The 27,240-nt window shown below is 39.7% G+C and overlaps 1 protein-coding gene across 7 annotated transcripts in view; it reads right to left on the reverse strand.

Annotated features, from left to right (window-relative positions):
* The window catches only part of EPHA7 (EPH receptor A7), a 236,980-nt gene that overhangs the window by 11,077 nt on the left and 198,663 nt on the right, over positions 1-27,240 (reverse strand). For 4 of the 7 annotated variants that reach the window (XM_073675719.1, XM_073675717.1, XM_073675720.1 and 1 more), the window contains exons 11-15: positions 14,749-14,934; positions 14,278-14,339; positions 6,256-6,363; positions 5,887-6,096; positions 2,384-2,533 (exon numbers count right to left, since the gene is read on the reverse strand). In XM_073675719.1, the coding sequence (XP_073531820.1) occupies positions 2,384-2,533; positions 5,887-6,096; positions 6,256-6,363; positions 14,278-14,339; positions 14,749-14,934 (716 nt within the window). The remainder of the gene's footprint in view (positions 1-2,383; positions 2,534-5,886; positions 6,097-6,255; positions 6,364-14,277; positions 14,340-14,748; positions 14,935-27,240) is intronic. The other 3 variants (XM_073675721.1, XM_073675723.1, XM_073675722.1) reach the window with 1 other exon arrangement.

A 27,240-nucleotide genomic window follows, 5' to 3' on the forward strand; every position in this document is an offset into this window, starting at 1 on the left:
CAACAGGACAATGACCCCAAACACACCTCCAGGCTGTGTAAGGGCTATTTGACCAAGAAGGAGAGTGATGGGGTGCTACGCCAGATGACCTGGCCTCCATAGTTACCAGACCTGAACCCAATCGAGATGGTTTGGGGTGAGCTGGACCGCAGAATTAAGGCAAAAGGGCCAACAAGTGCTAAGCATCTCTGGGAACTCCTTCAAGATTGTTGGAAGACTATTTCCAGTGACTACCTCTTGAAGCTCATCATGAAAATGCCAAGAGTGTGCAAAGCAGTCATCAAAGCAAAAGGTGGCTACTTTGAAGAACCTAGAATATAAGATATTTTCAGTTGTTTCACACTTTTTTGTTAAGTATATAATTCCACATGTGTTAATTCATAGTTTTGATCCCTTCAGTGTGAATGTACAATTTTCATGAGTAGGTGTGTCCAAACTTTTGGTCTGTACTGTATATATATGTACATATATATATATATACTGTATATATATATATATATATATATATATATATATACACTGTATATATACACATATATATATATATATATATACACACATATATATATATATATACTTGTATATATATATATAAAAAACATTTTCTTTTGCAGTATATCTTAGAAAGGATTGTATAAAAAATGAAGCTGCGATGGGCCAAAATATGTGACATTTTTTGCTTGTGATAAAGTAAGATGGAATAACACAAGGATTAACAGTAGCAGCAAGAAAGTGATGATAAACGAACCTCCTTGCATGGGAATATTATATGATAGGAAAAGCACTAGATATGCCTCACAGTCTTCAATAACAGCCTGTCCAAGGATGATTTGTCTGATGAGACCATCCACCGTTAAGAACTAGATTCAATGAAGATATCACTGCTCAATAACATGTTTGCTAATTCTGCTACAAACAGGAGTGTGACATTAGAGACGGCAGTTAAAGACGAAAAGCTGAAAGTCAATTGGCGAGCTGCTCAAGATAAGACATGCTTAAAATTAAACTTTGAAAACACTGCAGAGAGTGACTTATGAATTGAATCTCTTCACAGCTTATGTCCAGCTCGGGGATAAATACAGATGAGAGCCTCCTAACTCTGCAAGCTAAACAATAAATGATAAACCCGACTTCCCATGCTCTTGTTTGAATGTTAAGCAGCTGTAGCTTTACAATCATTTTATATTCTTGTCAGAGATGTGTATGTTTGCTGGTAGAGCTTGAGGAAGGTGTCAAAGATATGAAACTTTACTGAGTACCAAGGGGAATGTAAATATTGCTTTTTCCCAGCCCCAAGGATTTGTTTGCACATATTTTGACAGTCCATGAAATCTTTGACACTGAGCCCTGTCAGATGTTAACAACTCTGCACTCTGAAAAATGACAAAAAAACGGTTCGTCACAAACTTTTTATATCTTTTTCAGGCTTTGTGATCTCTGTCTCCAAAACTATCATGCATAAGAAGGCTTAATTTAACTGAAGTGTATGAGCTAGACTTTACAGTGCATAAACGTAAGACAATTTTATATTTTGCACTGGGGAAAAAAAAAGGATTTATGAATTAATGACAATAAGAACACTGTTAATGTCTCAAAGAATAACTGTAATTTTTTTTTATTTCTTCAGTAATCAACAGTATATGGGAAAATAAGAAACTTTGTAATATAAAGTTATCCTATTAGTGAAATCCACTTCTTTCTCTTCCTGGGCTGATCATTCATTCTTAAACTTCTCAATTAAGAGGTAGAATCTGTCTTCAGTGAATACAAATGTTATCAGTACTGAGATAGAAGGTGGCAGTTGGTTCTTGTAAAGCTCTATGGAGAACTGTTCCAGGAGAACTTGTGTCTGCCTCTAGCTCCTCCCCCGCCTTTCTCCATATACATTAAAAGCACCAAGTGACATCTCCTATCTCAGTAAAAGGAAAATCTGCCTTCACTACAGATTTTACTCGTGAATTTAAAGTGAAAGATCAATGCAAGAGGAGAAATGAGCAAATTTCTCTGATAATATATATTATACAGATGCTTATTTTCATGTGCACTATTGATTTATCAAATAAAAATTACTCGCAAAAGCAGATCTGTCATCAGATTTCACAATACAAACTGCATATATTATTACATAGATATCATAGTTAGACCACATGCTAAAATGGCTATATAATCATGAATTTAAGACAATCATTTATGACAAAGCTAGAGCTGGACTCACAAGATTTTATGAGAATGGAAAAATTAATAAAAAAAGATTATACAGCTATTCTGACATGATAAGTACACCAATCTCATCAGATTTTAGACATCTATTTAATAATGTATCCAGTTTTTATTGTGTAGACTGGTGACTATTTTTACAACTTATCATTTTTGAAACACTTACATCCTGGTTTGACATATCCCAGTAAGGTCTTTCACCGTACGACATTACTTCCCACATTACGATTCCATAACTCCATGCATCACTGGCTGATGTAAATTTGCGGTACTGGATTGCCTCTGGAGCTGTCCATCGAACTGGGATCTTTCCTCCCTAACAAAACAAAAAAACAATGATTAAAGTTTGCAGTCAAAAGAAAATGTAAGTTGATTTCTACACTAAACATTAAATTAATAGTATAGCGGTAAGTTCCAAGAAAACAAGAAATACAACAGAAAGTTGGGATTTTCTGTCTAACTAAACTATTTAGATTTGTGAGTCCTCAGTGGTTGATACCTTTTAATGGCTAACTGAAAAGATGGTAACAAATTGAAAGCTTTCGAGACTACTCAGATCTCTTCATCGGGCATAGTATAACACAAAATTTGAACAGTCGCATATTTATACACAACAAGATACAGACATAGAGCAATAGATGAGACAAGTGACGTGAAACAGAACTATCATGGGAGAGGGATAAACAGTTGTGGCTGTAAATATTGGAATAGTTCATAGAAAAGGAGTGTGAAAGTTTTATTGACCTGTGATTGAAGTCTGGTCCGGGGCTTTGATGCCCTCAAAAGTCTGAGGAGCACATTCCTTAGTTGATGTAAAATAACATAAATCCATGCAACACATTCATTCCTGCACTGAGTGTGTCAAAGGTTGTCATTATCTATGAACTATCCATTATTTACGGCCACAACTGTTTATCCCTCTCCTATAATGATAGTTCTGCTTCACGTTTTTGGATGATCCAAACCTGCAATTTAAACATAAAAATTTCAAAAGAAATGGTGTAAGGTATTTGAGGTTTGTCAAAGCAACCTGTAGTGTATGTCACCAGCATTTTTAGCCATTCTTTCCATATACACGGTAGCACTCACACTTAGGAGATCTACTGTGACATAAAATAATTAGCATAAGACTAGACTCAGACTAGTATTTTCAAGTACATTAATCAGAGTGAACACGACAAGTCCGTGAATTGCAACGTGGGTCTGAATGTAGCTTTGACGGAGTATTCCAGTTTCAGAAAACCCTTGTCCCTGACTGTGGATTATTTAAAAAAAACTGTACTTTACTCACCTTCCCTGACCCAGCACAGAGTCTCCGTCGCTGCTCCCAATATCAATTATTGTCTACAGCACTCTGTCATGTCGAAAGCACTTGTAGCCAACAACGGAGCTCACGACTCTGCCTAAGTTGACAGTACAAGCCAGTCAAAACCAGTGAGTTCATCGATTGGCTACAGCTCAGCCAATGTTATGTCAGCACTGCAGAGCAGTGGCAGACCCAAACAGAAAACGGCCCCTGTGCAATAACAGTATATGGGCCCTTTGCAGTCCAGTAGTTCTGCTATGGCACAGGCTCCTTGCAGTTTGGAGGTGGAAGTGGGCCCCCTTATTTCTTGGACCCTTGTGCAGCTGAACAGGTTGCACCAATAATATATCGGCCCTTGCTGCAGACAACAGACACCAAGAGCAGCAGTGGAGACTCAACGCTGGACCCAGGCCGTGTGAGTAAAGCTCATGTTTGTATTTTTTTAAAACAAATTGCAGCCACGGAACAGGGGTTTTCTGAAAACAGAAAGCCCTCTACGAAATTGCATAGTACATGACAACTTTGCTTCTAATGGTATTTATTGTAGGTAAAAGATCCTGCTAAGATCCCTGCTCTGATCCACTTTTCCTCTTAGTAATAGGCGACAGGCAAAAGCAACTCAGAAATCGCCTCAACATGTCTCTAGAACCAGAGTTTCTACTTCCTTCTCCTTGTAGGATCAAGTTCATTTTCATTAGAATTTTGGTCTACAGTGACCCCCTCGAACAAATAGAAATAGCTGAATAGAAAATAATCCCACTATTGTTTGAGTGTGCACGCATACACAAAAGTAATGGAAGGTTATTAACCAATTTTGCCTTTTCAATAAATGACACAAAAACAAGAGCTAATTTGCAATCTGGGTGATCACTATATCATTTTCTCAGATTAGGAGATTCTGTGTGGACTTAATTGTATTGGGCCGAAAATGAGATGCAGAGAAATATAAAAAAAAAAGTCACAAAGAAAGATGTACATCAAAATAAAAATTGTTATTTTCTTTTCAGACTTACAGAAATTGAAGTTATATAGTTACATAGCTTGAAAAAAGACCTAGGTCCATCAAATTCAACCTTTCTCCACCAATTATTAAAGGCCTTAAAGCACAAAAATAAAAGCACCCGTCTTTAAGAATGAAAAACCACAAAAAAAATCACGTTGAATGACACAAAAAAAATATTACAGCTGTCAAAATCAGAACTAAAGATAAGCGGTGTCGGTTCACTAGAGCCAAAAATACTGCAGTGATTAAGGAGTAAAAGAGTAAGCGCGCTCTTGACAAGTCAGTTACTCCTTTATTCCTAATGACATGACTAGAAACATGTAAGACGTTTTGATCGGTGACAGCCTGGGTGCTAAGACTCCAACCAACAAAAAGCTCTGCTGCCTCCTAAAATGAGGGGTTAGAAGCGCTCCACTGAGTGTTGTCTCTCCTTTGTAGCTGTTGACGGGTTCAAAGACACTCTATAGAAAGAGCGGATTGTAACCATTCACCCACCGATCAAAAACGTCTGACATGTCTTTTATGACATGTTAAATGTTTTGTGAAAGTGCAGGACCACATATTCAAAGCCATAAGTCAAAGACTGAAAAAGGCTCGGGGAGGCTTATTATTGGGCCTTGATTTCAAATTGTGGTGACAGATTGAACTCTGGAAGACATTCAAGGCAAAATATAGACGATAAGAAAAATGTAACGTGAATAATAAATAGTGATGAAGAGGATTGCCAAACGCCCAGAAATTCCAGGACAGTCCGTAAAAATGGGGCTCTTTTTTGTCCTGTCCAAAAAAAATTGGAGGAGTCAGTGATTTTCTTGAAGCTGAAGAAACTTATACAGATTTAATGACTGTAATTATCATCATTTTATAGTTTACAGTGAATGAACTGATGTTTTCATATCAGAATTATGTGCTGTAGACAGGGATCACTTATAATCCTAATGATTTGTTGTGGTTTTCCAATGTGTCTGCAAGAAATATTGTCTGTCCGTGATTTTTTTATAGGCTATCCAGAAAAAATAAAAAGTCAAGTTGGCAACCCTGGTGATGAATATGACCAACTTTCAATTTACCATATGTATGCACTTTTTGTAAGGTACTAGTTTTCAAAATGGATGGAATGCGATAGTCTCTCTCCTATTACATTGATACATTATTGTAATGATAAGATCAGTGGTAGATGTTACATTGGTAGAGTTGACATTCCTGACTTTTGACTCCCTTTGGATTAGGTACAAGCTTTTAAAGATATGTTATCTTGGCTTTTGTTTCAATAGGCCCAGTGATGTGATCGCTACAGTCAAGTTAGAAACTAAAGTAAATATAACTGAAGGCACAAAATATATCTCTATCTATCACTTACAGTAGTTGTATATACTGCATCTGCGTCATCTTCTATAACTCGAGATAAGCCAAAATCGGATACTTTGCAGACAAGATTACTGTTGACAAGAATGTTGCGAGCAGCAAGATCCCGATGTACGTATCCCATGTCAGCCAAATATCTCATTCCTGCTGCGATGCCTCTCAACATCCCCACCAGCTGAATGGCGGTGAACTGTCCATCGTGTTTCTAAAAAAGAAAGTAAAAAAAAAATGCTAAATTAAGAGTGAATTGTGCACTGAAGAAAAATGCCTGATACGTCTGAAATAATTGGAAATGGATGCATTGTCTGAAAATCAGTGAACTTATGGGAAGTATGAGTGCTAGAAATGGCTGAGGTGCTTTTACCTGTGCATTTGATCCCGGAGTGTTAAGTGTTTGGACTTTTATGGACATTGTCTGAGTAGATCCTGAGCGTTTAGTTTTTGGAGGTGAAGTAAACCATTCCAAACATTTCTAAAGCAGAAGATGATCACAACTTAGTTTGCCTTTTATGATATATTAACTTACTGGAACAAATCACAAGTCATACAACATAAAATGGATATGACGGAAAAAATTACAAGGTCAGAGGAAGTTGTATTAGGTACAACCACTTGAAAATGTGGAAAATAACACGGCCAAAGACCTATTTAAAATGAGATCTTCTTTGGCCATCGCTCATCTATCATGAGGAGGATTATTGTTTCTTTAATGGAAGCACAAGCATGTCAAAGCTCCAACACATGCTCCCTAAATTCTTAATGGTGGTCAAGTCAACATATGCACATGTTGTATTACCGGCTTGTTACACGGCTGGTGTAAATGACTAGTAATTACTCCTAATAGCTAAAACTAGTAATTACTGCAAATTGAGTTAACATAAAAAATACATTATTAAACCGGTTTCCAAGGTTCAACATTCACAGTCTAAGTACAGGCTGTGATGTACTGACCGGCCGCAAGTCTCCCTACCCAAATTCAACAGATATATTTGATGCTGTTGGGTTTGGGTCAAGAGACCGGTCAGATCTTAGTGGTCTGTACTTAGATCGTGACTGTCTGACTGTCGGAAACCAGCCTAGATAAATACTTTAAAGTATTTATTTTTGTTTGTTTTGTCACAGAGGTAACAAATTAGTTTTCTTTTTCAAATGGCTGCCGTTACATCAGTGGAGGCAAAGCTCGTTATAAACAAAAGGTAACGACAGGTTGTGTCAATACAGAGAGCTTTCATGCCTTCTCTGGCTGTTACTTATGAGGAAAGATAGGAGCCTTAAAGCAGGGAATGTGTGTACATATCAGCTATATTCATAGGCAGAGCTGATGCAAGCATATCTGAAGGACTAAAGAAGGAGGGACCTGATACTGGCAGCTATGGGAGATATCATTTTTTAAGAGTGCCTGTCAGTGCTGCTGCTTGTATACACTCTGTTAGAAGAAGGCATCTCCCACAGCCTCAGTCTCCTCTAGTCCCTCCTATTCATTCCTTCTGATGTGTCTTTCACTGTTGGGTCTATGGATGTAGTGTAAGATGTACACACATTCTCTCCTGTCAGGATCCATTCTCTCCTCGTATTAAATAACCACCAAAGGCAGGAGAGCTCTCTGATCTCTGTACTGACACAACTCATACTGTTCTGCATTTATGAGGGGTTTCCTCATCATAAATGTGATGACAGCAATTAAAAATAAAATGCGTACAATTATATATACACTGCTCAAAGAAAATAAAGGGAACACTAAAATAACACAATCAGGCCTAGCATTGTCCTGCATCAGAAGGAACCCAGGGCCCACTGCACCAGCATATGGTTTCACAATGGGCCTGAGGATCTCATCTCGGTACCTAATGGCAGTCAGGGTATCTCTGGCGAGCACATGGAGGGTTGTACAGCCCTCCAAAGAAATGCCTCCCAACACCATTACTGACCCAATGCCAGACCAGTAATGCTGGAAAATGTTGCAGGCAGCAGAACATTATCCACGGCATCTCCAGACTCTGTCACATCTGCCACATGAACCTGCTTTCATCTGTGAAGAGCACAGGGTGCCAACGTCAAATCAGCCAATCTTGGTGTTCTCTGGCAAATGCCAATCACCCCCCACGGTGGTGGGCTGTAAGCATCAGGATAGGGATGAGTGGTGCCATGCATACTAGGATAAGGATGAGGGGTGCCATGCATACCAGGATAAGGATGAGGGGTGCCATGCATATCAGGATGGAGGGATGCCAGGCATACCAGGATGGGGATGGGGCCATGTATAATAGGAAGGGGGGGGCATATCTACCAGCATGGGGGATATTATCAGAATTGGGGGACATTACCCCTTTACCAGTGTCAGCAGCAGACCCGCTCCCCCTTAACAGTGCATCGTCACCACATTTTTTTGCTTACATTTTTTTTCTATTATCCTCCACTAAAACCTACAGTAGGTGCGTCTTATGGTCCAGTGCGTCTTAGGGTATGTGCACACGATGTAGAAATGAAGCAGAAAATTTCTGCAGCGTTTCTGCATGTTCTTGGCAGTCAAAAACGCTTGCGGATTTTACAAGCGTTTTTGCAGCATTTTTACATGCGGATTTGACTTGCGTTCAATGCATTGGGACCTCAAATCCGCATGCAGAAACGCACAAATAATGGACATGCTGCGGATTTTTCCGCAAGGAAAATCCGCTGCGGAAATTCTGCAGCATGGGCACAGAACATGCGGATTATCATTGGGGATCATGGGGCACGGATTACCAAGCGTTTTGCAAGCGTTTACGCTGCGGAAATTCCGCAGCAAAAACGCTTGAAAAACGCATAGTGGGCACACAGTCTTATAGTCCAAAAAATACAGTAATTTATACAATGTGATTGTCTTGATTTTTTTTGGGAAATTCTATCTCTCAATGTTAAAATTAACCTACCCTTAAAATGATAGACTGTTCATGTCTTTGTCAGTGGGCAAACTTACAAAAGCAGCAAGGGATCAAATAATTATTTCCTTCACTATATATATATATATATATATATATATATATAAAAATATATATATACATATATATATATGCAAAAATAAATATTGTAAGTATTTCTCAATTATTTATATTATATTTTACATCAATTCATTTTTTATTATTTCCTGAAGAACCACTTTAACATTCCAGTCTTACATACACTTGTGCTCATGGCACGACAGAAGGGAGATTTCACTTTCTCTATCATGAATCCTCGTCATAGCCTCATTATTACTGCTATCCTACAAGGGTTTCATTAATCTAAAATCAGGACTGCTGATATTACAAAATTCTGTAATATTAACGGAGTGAAAAACAGTCTAAAGATAACTGTCAGCACATTTTTACCTATAGAAATAGTGGCATGGCTGAGTAGGCTCTTGTCCTCCCATTTTATGTAGCGTTCTGATGTGAGTCATGTGACATCTGTCAGATAAGGCTGGAAGTGCACTAGGGGGGTGTAAAAGTTACAGTGAGGGCCAAATGCATTGACATGCCCACAGTGCAATTACAGCCAGATTTTCATATGGCTTCTACACTAGATTACTCATGATTGGCACATCAGATTGCTACAAAAAAGGTATTTTTTATTGGTGGACCATCGCTTATACAACCATACCACTACTTACACGTAAAAACGTGTGAACTGGTTCTCTTTAGGTAAAAATTACATACCTTATATGAAAACAATTAATGGCTACGTAGAAATCAAACAGAAAAGGCTAGACAAGGATGGAGCATGAGTAAAGGTGGCCATACCCAAAGACAAAAGTTGGCTGATGTTTGGATCTTTTGAATGAAAGATCATGTGGGAATATGTAATCACAACCACACACGTAATGTCCAAATCAGTTGTTACTATTGTTCAACCCGGTCATACAGGATACCGGGCAAATAACAATAAATCTTTCTGAAAATATATTGATTGAAAAATCTTTCGGCTGAAAAAAAAAATCAAAAACAGATTGAATTATGAGACATTCTGCCATTTTGGGTTGTTTTAGAAACAAGAAGGGTGGCAGCATTTGTCAGTCTTGGTCATTTCTCTGTATAAATTATCTAATAGAATAAATGTTCAACACTGTAATCTGAATATACAACAATACCCCAATTACCACAGTGTCAGTACTCCCATTCATAGTTAATTATTTTAAGTTGTGCACAATAAAAGGACCCACTGTCTAGGGTTGTGTAAGCACTGCCAAATTATAGAATGAAAAATACAACCCTCCTTGTATTTATATGTAAGTAAAATTTAAGCAACATCACAATTAAGTCACATTTCAGAATCTACCACAAGCAGCATGGTAATGCATACTAAAAAGGATTGGTCTCTCTTGACATGCATGTTTTAGTAACAGTCAGCTATTAGTTTATTCATACATTTCTGAGAGGAACAACAGTGGAAAAACACTGCATAAATATGATAATATGCTCAAGCACTGTACTTTGAAGGAGAACACATGTTTACTAAAAAACATACATGTCAGGAGAGCTAACAGACCCTTTTTATTGCAACATACAGAAGAACCAACAGGTTCTCCTTACTGCACCATACAGCAGAGCTGGAAGGTCCTCCTTACTGCACAACACACAAGAGCTGAAAGGTTCTCCTTACTGCACCACACAGGAGAGTTGAAAGGTGCTCCTTACTAAACCACAAAGAGCAGTCAGGTCTCGCTTATTTCGCCACACAGGAGAGCCAACAGGTCCTGCTTATTGCACCGCACAGTAGAGCAGACAGGTTCTCTTTACTTCACCACACAGGAGAGCCAACAGGTCACCCTTACTGGACCACAAAGAAGAGCAGTCAGGTCCTCCTTACTGCACCACACAGGAGAGCCCACAGGTCCTCCTTACAGCACAACACAGGAGAGCCGACAGATCCTCCTTACTGCACAACACAGGAGAGCCAACAGGTCCTCCTTACTGCACAACACAGGAGAGCCGACAGGTCCTCCTTACTGCACCACACAGGAGAGCCCACAGGTCCTCCTTACAGCACAACACAGGAGAGCCGACAGATCCTCCTTACTGCACAACACAGGAGAGCCAACAGGTCCTCCTTACTGCACAACACAGGAGAGCCGACAGGTCTTCCTTACTGCACCACACAGGAGAGCCGACAGGTCCTCCTTACTGCACAACACAGGAGAGCCGACAGATCCTCCTTAGTGCACAACACAAAAGAGCCGACAGGTCCTCCTTAGTGCACAACACAAAAGAGCCGACAGGTCCTCCTTACTGCACCACACAGGAGAGCTGACAGGTCCTCTTTACCGCACCACACAGGAGAACCGACAGATCCTCCTTACTGCACAACACAAGAGAGCCGACAGGTCCTCCTTACTGCACCACACAGGAAAGCAGACAGGTCCTCTTTACTGCATCACACAGGGGAGCCGACAGGTCCTCCAGACTGCATCACACAGGAGAGCTGACAGGTCCTTCTTACTGCACCACACAGGAGAGCCGACAGGTCCTCCTTAATGCACCAAACAGGAGAGCCGGCAGGTCCTCCTTAATGCACCACACTGGAGAGCTGACAGGTCCTCCTTACTACACTACACAGGAGAGCCGACAGGTCCTCCTTAATGAACCACACAGGAGAGCTGACAGGTCGTCCTTACTGCACCACACAGGGGAGCCGACAGGTCCTCCTTACTGCACTACACAGGAGAGCCGACAAGTCCTCCTAAATGCATCACACAGGAAAGCCGACAGGTCCTCCTTAATGCACCACACAGGAGAGCCAACAGGTCCTCCTTAATGCACCACACAGGAGAGGTGACAGGTCCTCCTTACTGCACTACACAGGAGAGCCGACAGGTCCTCCTTAATGCACCACACAGGAGAGGTGACGGTCCTCCTTAATGCACCACACAGGAGAGCCAACAGGTCGTTCTTAATGCACCACACAGGAGAGCTGACAGGTCGTCCTTACTGCACCACACAGGAGAGCCGACAGGTCCTCCTTAATGCACCACACAGGAGAGCCGACAAGTCCTCCTTAATGCACCACACAGGAGAGCCGACAGGTCCTCCTTAATGCACCACATAGGAGAGCCGACAGGTCCTCCTTAATGCACCACAATGGAGTATCGACAGATCCTCCTTACTGCACCACACAGGAGAACCGATAGATACTCGTTACTGCACCATACAGGAGAACCGATAGATCCTCCTTATTGCACCACGCAGGAAAACCGACAGGTCCTCCTTATTGCATCACACAAGAGAGCCGACAGGTCCTCCTTATTGCATCACACAAAAGAGCCGATAGAGCAAAATCTCTTATAGCCATATTTTATTCACAATACAACATAGAACACATATCAGAAAGTGAAAATTAGACATGTTTCCATTTGCTTTTAAAAAAATAACTCATTTAGAAATTGATGGCAGCAATACATCTCAAAAAAGTTGGACCGTTTCTACCGTTGTGTAGCATGACTTCTTTTTACAACAGTCTGTAAATGTTGGGGAAGTGAGGAAACCAATTGCTGGAGTTTTGGGAGAAGACTGTTGTCCAATTATTGTCTGATGTAGGATTCTAGCCGCTTTACAGGCTTGGATCTTGCAGGATTTTTCATTTCATAATGCGCCAAATGTTTTCTATTGGTGAAAGATCTGGATTGCAGGCATCCAGTTCATCACAGGAACTCTTCTTTTGCGAAGCTATGCTGTTATGATGGATGCAGTATGTGGCTTAGCATTGTCTTGATGAAATATGCAAGGCCTTCCCTGAAATAGATGTTGTTTGGATGGAAGCATGTGTTCTTCATACTTATCATTGCCTTTCAAGATGTGCAAGCTGCTGATGTCACAGGTACTAATGCCACCCAATACCATCAGAGATGCAGGATTTTGACAGCGCAGATAAGCTGGATGGCTACTCTCCACTCGAGTCCGCAGTTTCCTTAAAGACTTTTAAATTTTGATTCATCTAACCACAGAACAGTTTTCCATTTTGCTCCTGTCTATTTTAAATTACCTTTGGCCGAGAGAGAACGGCAGTGTTTCTGGAGTGTGTTGATATACTGTATGTTATATGATTCTTCTTTACATGATATAGCTTTAACTTGCATTTGTGAATTGCATGGTGAACTGTGTTCACAGACAATGATTTCTGAAAATATTTGTGAGCCCATACAGTAATTTTCAAGACCGAATCGTGCTCATTTATAATGCAGTGCCACCTGTGGGCCCACTTATCACGAGCATCCAATATTGACCGTTGTGCTTGTCCCTTGTGCCCATGGATTCCTCAAGAATCTCTAAATCTTTAGATGATATTATGTACTGTAGATGGTGGGGTATTCAAAGTCTTTGGAATTTTGCACTGATTAACATTATTCTGAAATTGTTCCACAATTTTTAGATGGAGTTGTTCATAGATTGTTGAACCTCTGACCATCCTTGCTTCTGAGAGACTCGGCCTCTCTAAAATGCTCTTTTTAACCACTGTCATGCAACTTAGTTGAACATTCCAAACATTCCAGTTGTTTTTCAACAGTAAACTTTACTTTTCCAGTGTTTTGTTAACCTTGTCCCAACTTTTTTGAAATGTGTTGCTGCCACCAATTTTAAATGAGTTAATTTTTTCAGATGAAATGGAAAAATGTCCAACTTTCAACTTCTGTGTTCTATGTTCTCTTGTGAATAAAATATGTCTAGAAGAGATTTCCAAATCATTGCATTCTTGTTTTCTTTACATTTTACACAGTGTCCCAACTTTTCTGGAATTGGGGTTGTATACTGCTAGATGATTCCTTATCAATAACAACAAAAAATGATATCTGTATATCGGATAATTGACTAAAAGAGTCACATATATAGATTATAATTTCAGAAGATTATTTGTTGTTCATTTAGTTGTTTCTGCAAAAGAACATGACAATTTAATGCCAAATAACTGGTTTAAATGGTCAAAAATCGAGTACTGAGATGATTTGTAGGCTAGCCTTTACAAATGCATTTCGATGTAATCCATTAAAAGTAAGATTGCATAAAATATAAAGCATCAGCAATATTAATAAGAGCATTTATGTAATAGTAATAAACGGCATTCTTATAAGGTCTATTTATGGCTTCCTAAAGGGTTGTATGCATGGTCATACATAAGACTTTAGCAAAGCATTCAGTACATTACATATCATCAGTGGTATGGGAGCATATATTCATAAGGTTGGCACTGTCTTTTTTCACTTACCAACCAGGAAAACAAGCGCAGCACCAGTAGAAGATGATGTTTATATAAAAAGAAAAGGTTTCTTATTACATACTAATTCGAATTACTAAAGGGAAGGTAAAAGTAAACACATATCCCATACATATTTATGAAACACTAAACACTCATTGTACAATCATTTATGAAAAGCACTCACCCTTAAAAATGCGTCTAGAGCTCCATTTTCCATGTATTCAATTACAATCATTACGGGTTTCCCTAAAACATGAAACATTCAATGTTTGTGAGACTTTTTCCAAACCAGAACCAACATCCATTTTGATATGAAACATCTTGCTCTACTTGATAGTTTCCACCCGAGGAGTGGCAGCAACGGTAATGAGATAGGCAGTCGTAAGTATCTGTGTGTAGCATGGATGTAATTTGTGCGCATAAATAATAAGAAACAATATGTCAGCATGTACTGGGGATGGCAGGAAAGGGACACTTTTCTTACTATTGAATTACTTTAGTGTTTGCATGCCTGACATAAATCACGAGAAACCTTATCTCTGTTTACTAATTTCCCTCATGATAATTTGGACATGATGAATATTTACAGCAAGACTGAAGCCCTTTAACTCATGCGTAGCGAAAACCTCAAACCACAGAAGTACGTTCTACTTACCACGTGTCACTACTCCCTCCAGATGAACAACATTCGGATGGTCAAACTGGCCCATTATACTCGCTTCACAGAGAAAATCCCTTCTTTGTTTTTCTGTGTAGCCAACTTTGAGCGTTTTTATGGCAACTGCTACATCTCTTTTTCCTGGAAGCTTTAGACGACCACTGCACACTTCTCCAAACTCTCCTAGAAAGAAGAAATAGATAAAACAGGTTCTGCGATTAATTTCTATTCCACAAGTTCTAAATAGTCACTATAATGCAAGACATTTACATGGCCTTTTACATAATAATTAATGTTATTAATAATAAAGACACGGACAATTAATATATAGAGACTAGGTCTCATATTAGTAAAATTCTTTATATTAACTTTTAAGGAAAAAAAAATTAGCATTTTATACCAAAGTGCAATTTTTACAGTAACTCCTAATTGGTATGAGTATGTAGCCTTGCTTGGAGTCTACTGCAGTATTGCAAAAGTTATTAGTGTGGATTTGTCATCAGATTTCACAATTCAAACTGCACATATTATTGAACAGATCTCTTTGACCGGGTGTGGCTTATGTACTTATTGTGTATGATCTTTTAAGAATGTTAAACTTAATCTCGGCGCACCTAGCCTGACTGACAGCTCCTGAGAGTCCCCACTGCTGCTGAGATCTCACACTGCTCAATACAAGCTGCCAGTCATGCTGGGTAGGTGGGGACAATACACTTGTACTCATAAGCTCAATCATTCTATAGGTGAACTTGCTGATTTCAGGAATACACAGCCATTTTGACATGAATTTTTAAAGGATATGTATCGGTCTCATCACATCAAATATCTATTTAATAATAAATGCAGTCTGCATTGTGAAATAAAGTAACAGATCCATCATAACTTCTTAAAGGTTCATGACAGAGGAGGTAAGGATGAGCGCAGGGTGCTCAGAAGCTGAGCCCACTTCACACCGGATAGATGCTGGCTGTGATGCACAGCGGGTATCTGCCTCTTAGGCCACGTTCACACTATCAGTATTTGGTCAGTATTTCACATCAGTATTTGTAATCCAAAATCAGAAGTGTAACAGTCAGAGGAAAAGTATAATAGAAACACGTCACCACTTCTGCATTTTTCACCCACTGCTGGCTTTGGATTACAAATACTGATGTAAAAAAAATGACCAAATACTGAACGTGTGAACATGGCCTTAGGCTTGGATCAAACTCTGTCGGCATGAGAAGAAAAATCGCAGATCTGCACTGCCCCATAGTATAACACTGGGCCGAGTGGTAATTGATAAAACATCGGAGAGCAATCGGCCTTGTTATACAGCTATGTGACTTCGCCCTAACAGTAGTGATCAGAGCTAGCTCCAATGGCTGCTGTTAACCCCTTAAATGCTGCTGTCAATCTTTGACAATGTTTTTTTAAGGGTAGCGGTCATTTCAGGAGAACTTGCCACTAAGCTCCACTCTCCTCCCATCTCCATACAGCTTTATAAGCAACAACTGCCATCTCCTATTTCAGAAATGTGAAAATCTGTCTTCACTGATTACATATTTTTCCGGAAAGCTTGGAAATATAATTTTTCTCATTAGCCACTAAAGGTATCATTCCTAGAATACTTTCTCTTTTTGTGCATAAAAGTATTTACAGTGGGGAAAAAAAAGTATTTAGTCAGCCACCAATTGTGCAAGTTCTACCACTTAAAAAGACGAGAGAGGCCTGTAATTGACATCATAGGTAGACCTCAACTATGAGAGACAAAATGAGAAAACAAATCCTGAAAATCACATTGTCTGATTTGGAAAGAATTTTTTTCAAATTTTGGTGGAAAATAAGTATTTGGTCAATTACAAACAAGCAAGATTTCTGGCTTTCACAACCCTGTAACTTCTTCTTTAAGAGGCTCCTCTGTCCTCAACTCATTACCTGTAGTACTGGCACCTGTTTGAACTTGTTATCAGTATAAAAGACACCTGTCCGCAACCTCAAACAGTCACACTCCAAACTCCACTATGGTGAAGACCAAGAGCTGTCGAAGGACACCAGAAACAAAATTGTAGCCCTGCACCAGGCTGGGAAGACTGAATCTGCAATAGGCAAGCAGCTTGGTGTGAAGAAATCAACTTTGGGAGCAATAATTAGAAAATGGAAGACATACAAGACCACTGATAATCTCCCTCGATCTAGGGCTCCACACAAGATTTCACCCCATGGGGTCAAAATGATCTCAAGAACGGTGAGCAAAAATCCCAGAACCACATGGGGGGACCTAGTGAATGACCTGCAGAGAGATGGGACCAACGTTACACAGGCTACCATCAGCAACACACTATGCCGCCAGGGACTCAGATCCTGTAGTGCCAGATGTGTCCCCCTGCTTAAGCCATTACATGTCCGGGCAAGTCTGAAGTTTGCTAGAGAGCATTTGGATGATCCAGAAGAGTATTGGGAGAATGTCATATGGTCAGATGAAACCAAAGTAGAACTGTTTGGTAGAAACACAACTCGTCGTGTTTGGAGGAGAAAGAATACTGAGTTGCATCAAAAGAACACCATACCTACTGTGAAGCATGGGAGTGGCAACATCATGCTTTGAGGCTGTTTCTCTGCCAAGGGAACAGGACGACTGATCCGTGTACATGAAAAAATGAATGGGGCCATGTATCGTGAGATTTTGAGGGCAAACCTCCTTCCATCAGCAAGGGCATTGAAGATGAAACGTGGCTGGGTCTTTCAGCATGATCCCAAGCACACTGCCAGGGCAACGAAGGAGTGGCTTCGTAAAAAGCATTTCAAGGTCCTGGAGTGGCCTAGCCAGTCTCCAGATCTAAACCCTATAGAAAACCTTTGGAGGGAGTTGAAAGTCTGTGTTGCCCAGTGACAGCCCCAAAACATCACTGCTCTAGAGGAGATCTGCATGGAGGAATGGGCCAACATACCAACAACAGTGTGTGCCAACCTTGTGAAGACTTACAGAAAACGTTTGACCTCTGTCGTTGCCAACAAAGGATATATAACAAAGTATTGAGATGAACTTTTGTAATTGACCAAATACTTATTTTCCACCAAAATTTGTTCTCTCATTTTGTCTCTCATAGTTGAGGTCTACCTATGATGTCAATTACAGGCCTCTCTCATCTTTTTAAGTGGGAGAACTTGCACAATTGGTGGCTAACTAAATACTTTTTTTCCCCACTGTACATAGATTTTTCCCACAAATTAGGAATATTGAAAATGAAAAACAAGTCCAGTAGGAACAAGATATTTTTTAATATATCTCATTAGACCAAGATGCTTCTTATTTTCATGTGTACTATTTCTTTATGGGTAAACAATTACAATGATACTGCCTAGGCATCCAGAGCCTCTCCCCTACTCTGCATCTTGATCGCAGGGTGCTGATGGTTTGACATGGCCAAAAAAAAAAGTAACAAAAAAAGTTTCAAGAAATATGAAAAAAATATATCAATTTCAATCACTCCCCTTTTCCTCAGTTAAATATAAGTACATTTAAAAAATTACCAGCTATTGCCATGTCTGTAAAAGTCTATGACTAGCTGATGAATGAAAATTTAAAGCAGTTTTTAATTTAATATGCAATATATGTTAAGAAAAAAAAGATGCTGAAATGGTAACATTAAAAACTACAGCACGGCATGCAAAAAAACCCCAAGCCCTCATATAGCCCGATAGACAGAAAAATAAAAATAAATAAAAACGTTATGGGTCTCGGGAAATGGCAACACAAACCACATTTTTCTTTTGCACGTTCAGAATTTTTTTAAGACACTAAAATAGTAAAATAAAATATATAAATATGCATACAAGTTTGGTGTCAGCATAAACATACTGACCTGCAGAATCATGTAGCTAGGTTATTTTGCAATGTACACCGTAAAATAGAATTTGTTTTCAACGTTTCACTTCATTTGGAATTATTTTCCCCATTTTTCAGTAAATTATATGTTAAACTAGTTCCACACGAAAAATCAAAACAATAAGGACAGAAGAGTCTAAGGGTATGTGCACACGATGACTTTCAGGCAACGGGCCTGAAAAAGCACTAAAGAAACACTAAAAACAATAAACATGTGAACTGCAATGTAAAAAAAAAATTTATATGCATATGTTTAGCCCATTGTTCCTCTATTAATAGTTTCAAAGGTTTCCAAAGCACCGAAGCGGTTAAAAAAAAAGTGACATCCATTTTCAGTTGACTTCTGGTTGGAAGCCACAAACAAGGACCTGAAAGACCAATAAAAACAATTCGGGAATATCACCGCCAGCATTCTCCTGAAGAGTTTCACTCTTAAAAAACTTGTCAGGTACGTCGGCATCTAAAAGATGTCATGTGCACATATCCTAAATGTACATTCCTACTTTGGATAAAATCAAGTAAAAAAAAAAACCTTCACTCTGTTTAGAAAACAGATTCAGATCCTGTAAACATATCTTGAACATAAGTCAAAGGAATACCAGATGTAAACACTATTTCTTTCATAGATTAGTTAAAGAACCTTTTGGGTAAACTTATTCCTCAGCTACATTGTCAAACCCTGCTGACTCTAGAGCCTCATAAAGAAACTCCATGTTAAAGTTATGCCTTATAGGGTAAGGCAGTGGCATTCTGCAAAAACCTCTCAATTCTATAACCCCTGGCAAAAATTATGGAATCACCGGGCTCGGAGGATGTTCATTCAGTTGTTTAATGTTGTTGAAAAAAAGCAGATCACAGACATGGCACAAAACTAAAGTCATTTAAAATGGCAACTTTATGGCTTTAAGAAACACTAAAAGAAATCAAGAAAAAAAAAGTGGTACTCAGTAAGGGTAATTTTTTGCAGACCTAGAAGAGGGAAAAAAATTATGGAATTACTCAATTCTGAGGAAAAAAATATGGAATCATGAAAAACAAACACAAAAGAACACCCCAATACATCACCTCTGGCTTTAAAAACAGCTTGCAGTCTCTGAGGCATGGACTTAATGAGTGACAAACAGTACTCTTCATCAATCTGGCTCCAACTTTCTCTGATTGCTGTTGTCAGATGAGCTTTGCAGGTTGGAGCCTTGTCATGGACCATTTTCTTCAACTTCCACCAAAGATTTTCAATTGGATTGAGATCTGGACTATTTGCAGGCCTTCTTTCAAGGAATGTTTTCACAGTTTTTGCTCTATGGCAGGATGCATTATCATCTTGAAAAATTATGTCATCATCCCCAAACATCCTTTCAATTGATGGGATAAGAAAACTGTCCAAAATATCAATGTAAACTTGGGCATTTATTGAAGATGTAATGACAGCCATCTCCCCAGTGCCTTTACCTGACAAGCAGCCCCATATCATCAATGACTGTGGGAATTTGCATGTTCTCTTCATGCAGTCATCTTTATAAATCTCATTGGAATGGCACCAAACAAAAGTTTTAGCCGTATCACCTTGCCCAATGCAGATTTGCAATTCATCACTGAATATGACTTTCATCCAGTCATCCACAGTCCACGATTGCTTTTCCTTAGCCCATTGTAACCTTGTTTTTTTCTGTTTAGGTGTTAATAATGACTTTCGTTTAGCTTTTTTGTATGTAAATCCCATTTCCTTTAGGCGGTTTCTTACAGTTCGGTCACAGATATTGACTCGTTTCCTTCCATTCGTTCCTCATTTGTTTTGCTGTGCATTTCCTGTTTTGGAGACATATTGCTTTAAGTTTCCGGTCATGAAGCTTTGATGTCTTCCTTGGTCTACCAGTATGTTTGCCTTTAACAACCTTCCCATGTTGTTGGTATTTTGTCCAGATTTTAGACACAGCTGACTGTGAACAACCAACATGTTTTGCAATATTGCGTGATGATTTACCTTCTTTTAAGAGTTTGATAATCCTCTCCGTTGTTTCAATTGACATCTCTCATGAAGGAGCCATGATTCATGTCAGTCTTGGTGCAACAACTCTCCAAGGTGTGATCACTCCTTTTAGATGCAGACTAACGAGCAGATCTAATTTGATGCAGGTGTTAGTTTTGGAAATGAAAATTTACAGGCTGATTCCATAATTTTTTCCTCAGAATTGAGTGATTCTATCATTTTTTCCCTCTGCTTGGTCTGAAAAAAATTACCCTTACTGAGTATCACATTTTTTATCTTGATTTCTTTTAGTGTTTCTTAAAGTCCTAAAGTTGCCATTTGAAATGACTTTAGTTTGTGCCATGTCTGTGATCTGCTTTTTTTCAACAACATTAAACAACTGAATGAACATCCTCCGAGCCCGGTGGTTCCATAATTTTTGCCAGGGGCTGTAGAAATGATGGAATTGATTTGTGCCAAATTGAATTGAGTTGAATTCCCTGAAATCCGCAGGTCCCCTAAAATTTCTACACTGTGTGATTCGACTCGAATCTGTCAAAAATGGATGTCACCATTTTTACACATTGTAGTAGATGGTATCTGTCACAGACTGCTGCATGGGCTTTCCCAACATATCTTATCTCTCTAAAAAGTCTATCATTTTACATAATGACTATGGGGAACAGACACAGGATTCACATGTTCATAAACATTTTGACCATCACAGATTCTTGTACATCTACGCTAAGCCCATCTCTCGCATCTCACTTCCAAATTAATAGAGCCACTTAAACCAATTTAAAAAAGCAGCATACATTACTAGGGAATGTCACACTGTTAGCCACATAATTTCAGCACCATTAAACTACCAGAAATCCAAATTTTCTAGAAAAATTAGAGTCTGATATATTCTAAATTTAAAAGGTTCAATCATCTCTACTCAATACCCTGCAGGGTCAGTCTAGTTCACCAGATCCCTGCTGCCATTTTATTAGAAAGCCTTCTGTATTTAATGAGAATGATTCAGAAAATAATGTAGAAATTAATTATATTAAAAGGGTTGTCCATTCTCATGGTTTTGATTACTTAACCTTCGGATGGTTCATCAATATTAGGTGACTGGTTAGTCGTGGTCCGACACTGGCACCCTCATTGATCAGCTATTAATAGATCCCGTGCTGGATGGATGTCAAAGGGGTTATCCATGACTATTTAATTTTTTTACTGCAGGCTTAAGAACTAAAGGCCCCGTCACACTAAGCGATGCAGCAGCGATCCCGACAACGATATGACCTGTCAGGGATCGTTGCTGCGTCACTAATACATCGCTGGTGAGCTGTCAAACAGGCAGGCTCACCAGCGATCAGGGGAGAAGCGACATCGTGGAAAGAATCGTTCCACGATGTCCTGCTCCCGGTTACCAGCCTGCTGCTGAAGCAGGAGCCGGCTCGTAACCATGATAAACATCGGGTTACTAAGTGCGCGTGTGCCCCTAGTAACCCGCTGTTTACCATGGATACCACTCTGCTACGGTGCGCGGGAGCTTACCGTTCACCTTAGCAGAGCCGTATCCATGATAAACATCGGTTTACTAGGGGCATACGCGCACTTAGTAACCCGATGTTTATCATGGATACGACTCTGCTACCGTGAGCGGTAACCTCCCGTGCACCGTAACAGAGTGGTATCCATGGTAAACAGCGGGTTACTAAATGCGCGCGTGCCCCTAGTAACCTGATGCTTACCATGGATACCAGCCTGATCGTTGGTCCCGCTGGTCACACACAGCGATGTGTGCTGGCCAGCGGGAGGCCAACGGCCAAAAAACTGGTCCAGGACACTGCAGCGATCAGAAACCTCACAGCAGGGGCCTGATCGCTGCAAAGTGTCACACATAGCGACATCGCTGGTGAGGTCACTGTTGCGTCACCAAAACCGTGACACAGCAGCGATCTCGCTAGCGACATCGCTATGTGAGACGGGGCCTTAACAGTGTCAAAGACCGCTCCTGGGACACATCGACACGTCACGTTGACAGAGCGGCAACTTCTCTTCGGTTGTGCTCTATTGACGGGGAGTTAACGTTGATGTCGTGCTGATTGACAGCCAGTGGTTGGTGATCGCTCTAAGCCAGCACCAGTTAGAACAGGCAGGTAGTTGCCTCTATTAGAAACTACCTGCATATTCGTTTTTAGGCCCAAAGTAAAAAAATAAAATAGTACTGGACAACCCCTTTAACAATGAATGGATTGCACATGTATGGCAGCTGATGCAGAGTACTGCAGATCAGCTCTTAATCGAGAGAGTAGATCATCAATATCAGATCAATAGGGGTCTGACACCCAGCATCTAAACTGATCGGCTTTCATTAGCTCCAGCAGGATGTAAATGATTAGAGCTGCACTGCATAGCTACATTCAGGCTGTGTGCCCACTATGCGTTTTTTAAGAGTTTCCGCAGCGGCAATTCCGCTGCAGAAATGCTTAAAAAACGTTTGGTAAAAGGTCTGCTATGTTCCCCAATGATAATCTGCATGTGCTGTGCACATGCTGTGGAAATTTCCACTGCGGATTATCATTGCGGAAAAATCCGCAGCACTACCAATTATTTTGCGTAATTGCGGCGTTTTCGCTGCCATTGACTTGCATTGAATCGCTTAATATCCGCATGACTACATGTGCACATGCGGATATTAAGCGATTCAATGTGTGGATGGTACCCTGGTTGCTGGTTGCATGGATTTATATAGTGTAACCAAGTTGTCAAGCACTTTCCAAGTGATGCTAAAATCACTTAGAAAGCGCTTGACAACCCGCATGCGGAAATGCATGTGAAAAACGCTTCACTTACGTTTGTCCCTGGCAGGAAAAACGCATGTAAAATCCACATGCGTTTTTTCTGCCAGGGAGATGCAGAAACGCTCAGGAAAAATCCAGAGCATTTCTGCATCATGGGCACTTAGTCTCAATGTGAAGCAGCTGCTGCCAAATACTACAGATCAGCTCTTTTTTGAGAGAATAGATCACTGATATCAGATCAGTGGTGGTTTGACATCCAGCACCTTCACTGATCAGTTCCGTGGCCGGCTGGATATAAATAAGGACCAGAGCTGCTCTGCACTGCATTGAACAGCTCTGTTCAATGTGTAGCAGCTTCTGCTGAGTGCTACAGATCATACTTTTGTTGTCTTGAATATGAGTTGTACTGCAGTACTCGACAGTGTGGGCTAAACACTGAATGGAATTGCGCAGTGCAGCGCCGGTCGGTGCAACAGTGCAAAATACAGCTGATCGGTGGGGTGTTAGACCGCCACCAATCAAATATTAATGAACTTGTCCATCGATAGGTCATAAAAATCAAGTGCCCACACAACCCCCTTTAATTCACTAATTAATACTTCAAATGTAGGTACTATGGAATCTGTAAAAAAACATTCCAGATTTGTAAAAAATGACATGATAGTCTGAGTGTAGTCTCATGTTAGAGAAGAGCTGCTAACCAAAAGGACTTTTAAATGAGCCTCCATGTTGTCAATTTCAGGATCGTTAACCCTTTACCGTCATCCGTTACTAACTGAGGGTCGGTTGCAGACCTCCGGGCCTGTCATTATAATGCTCCCTTGAAACCTAGCCTGTTTCTTAAGGAGCCTAATCCCTTATGGAGACTAATACAAGTCCCTTAAGAAGACTAATACTGTAAAAAGTAAAAAAAAAAAGTTTTTTTACAAAGTTTTTTTTAAAAAGTTTTAAGTATGACAAAAAAGTAAAAAACATAAAAGTTCAAATCACTCACATCTTCTCCCCTTAAAATAAAGAGAATAAAAAAAATACACACATGTGGAATCGCCGTGTCCAAAAAAAGTCCAATCTAGCTAAATATAAAAATAATTCACCTGATAAACAGTCTAAACAGAAAAAAATCAAAACGCCAAAATTGTGTTTTCTGGGTTGCAGCAATACTGTAAAAAATGCTGTAAGTGATCAAAATGTCATTTCTATCCCAAAATGGTATCAATAAAAACGTCATCTCTCCCCGCAAAAACACCGCGCTATTGACTAAAAGATGAGAGCTTTACGTGTCTTGTAAAATGTTGACACAATCAGAACATTTTTTTTTCAGTATTCTGCTTTTTTTCACCATGAAAATAATAATAAAAAAAAAAGAAAAAGGACATGATTGGTATTGCAGTAGTCGTACTGATAAGGAAAATCATATTGCCATGGTGGGGGTGCAATTTTACCGCACTTGTAATTTTTTTCTTGTGGTAAAATGAATGATTTCATTGAAAAGTACAACTTGTCCTCCAAAAAAACAAATCCTCTATGTGGACAGAAAAATAAAAAGAGGCATGGCTTTTGGAAAAAAATGAAAAGAAAAAAAAATGGAAATTGAGCATTGGGAAGGGGTTAACACTCGATGAGAATCACTGTGGCTTCAAGATGCAGCTCCCCTATAAAGTAACCGCATGTACATATTATTCCATGTAGCCCGTTTATATGGTCTCTGTAGTAATCTTACCAGAATATTTATTCTAAACTGCATCCTCTGCTTATTGAAAGCAAAATAAAGATGTATTAAGCAAATTGTTGTAACCTCATGGCAGGCTTGGCTCTAAACACGCACTATCAAACTCCAATAAACGTGATTTATTGGCAAGCCTTTACTGCTCATACATTTTTACTAAGGAATAAAATAAAGATGCATTTGATTTCTGGGTGCTGGTGAAAGTCGTGTGCCGTTTGAGGTTTGGGCCATCACAATGAAGCTGTTTGTATCGAGACCCAGGTTTACAGTGACAGACAATAAAGGACAACTCAGTGCAGTCACTAAATCTCATAAGGCTTCTTGTTGTGAAAGTCTCTTATCAGAGACTTCAGAAAATGACATACACAGTGTATAATTTAGAGCTCCTCTCCCGCCAGAATTAACACTGCATCCTGTCAGTCCGCCGGGAACTGATATTTAATATCTTTGTCCTAATGACAACCTGCTTTTGTTTTTTTAATCTTGTGTTCAATTATACATAAAATCAGGAAATGGGATTAGCTCTTTTCACCTGTAGGACTTAACTAAATCAGCGTGTTTATGGGATATCTTACGTAGTCCTGCCTAATTATGGGTTAGATGAGAGGTGCTGGGAAGTGAATTCTTACTTTAATCATTTATCACTTGAGTTTCCTGAGGCGACAGACATGTTTGTCAGTCAAAAACTGCAGATTAAGTGGAGATAATGTGGAGCATTAATATTAATGTAATCTTTGTACATGGATTGTACATCATGGCACTAAAGGCAAGTACATTTCGGCAACTGTAACCGATAACAAGAGACTTTAAAGCCATTTTTTATGACAGGTATTATTAATGTTGCTCATCATGGAGAGAATTCATTGTGCAAATAAATATAAAATATTGGTCACTGCTCCGTATTATCGCCTTGCATCATGTAGTGGGTCATTTTCTCATTATAAGGGCTTACTCACACCACTGTATTATCGGTGGTGTGAGCAAAAGATCGGATCACACAAGGACAAATATTATTCTATGGGGTCATGCAGATGGCCAATTTTCCCTTGGACTGAGCCGGTCTGAGGCAAAAATTGCATCATGCCCGAGTTTGATCCGATATTCCAGGCGCACTCGGCCATACAAGTCATTGAGTGCGTGGTAAAAACTAGACTGCACTCAGATGACATCTGAATGCAGGCTGATTTCCACGCACGGACACACAGTGCGCTCCGACTGTCTTTTCAGAGGGAATCGGATCCCACTATGCTGACGTTCTGATAAAACTCTGATCAGAGTTTGATTAGAGTGTCATTAGCATAATCAACCTGATTCTCTCGAAGGAGAGTATTTACGGTTGTGTGTTCCTGGCCTAACTCTGTATTCACACACCTAAGTAAACCACATATAACAGCTATCTCCCCAGACACCACCAAACAAATGCATGTACAGTTCAGCCAAGAGTGCACATATCTGCACTGGGGAAGGCAGAGCAAGCCATTGTCAGACACCTCTGGGGGCAGGTGGTCTCCCAGAAAAATCGAAGGATCGGGATTGTAATTTAACTTGTACAATCCTTCTCTTCTCTGACATCATCTATACAGTAGGAGAGGGAAGCACTTGCCAAATTAAATGGTCCTCCAGAACCTGTCACTTCCAGAAACTCTATTCACCTGCAGATATATTGGTAATCTGCAGTTAAAAAGCATTTCAAGGGGTACTCTCATGCTATGAAATAAGCAAGTTTGTAATTAGCTTGCTTATGTTTCTGAAATAACAGCCATCTCTCTCTAGCCCATTGATTTCTATAGAGAAGTTAGCTGGTCTCCTACCCTTCCCTCTCGGCTCCTGATCTGTTATCAGTTCTGCAAAATTGCAAGGCATGGCCACCATCAGAAGCCTTCACTTCAGCTTGTTCAAAGACACTGTTATCTCTATAAGCAAATATAGTGATAACAAGGCAGAATTCAAGTACAAGCAATGACAGACCTTTAATGTGTCACAGTAGCATAAACTCAGCAGTAGCACAAAACTACTGGACCAGAACTGTCACTCAAGAAGTGCCTGCCTTTACAGCAACAAGGAAGAAACTGGAGAGCTGTCTGATGCTCAAGACACAATTTAAGAATAACTCTTCAAATCCTATTTAGCT

Source organism: Phyllobates terribilis, unplaced genomic scaffold (assembly GCF_046119375.1).
Source record: "Phyllobates terribilis strain yellow unplaced genomic scaffold, ASM4611937v1 Scaffold_3__8_contigs__length_932513732, whole genome shotgun sequence".
Taxonomy (NCBI): domain Eukaryota; kingdom Metazoa; phylum Chordata; class Amphibia; order Anura; family Dendrobatidae; genus Phyllobates; species Phyllobates terribilis.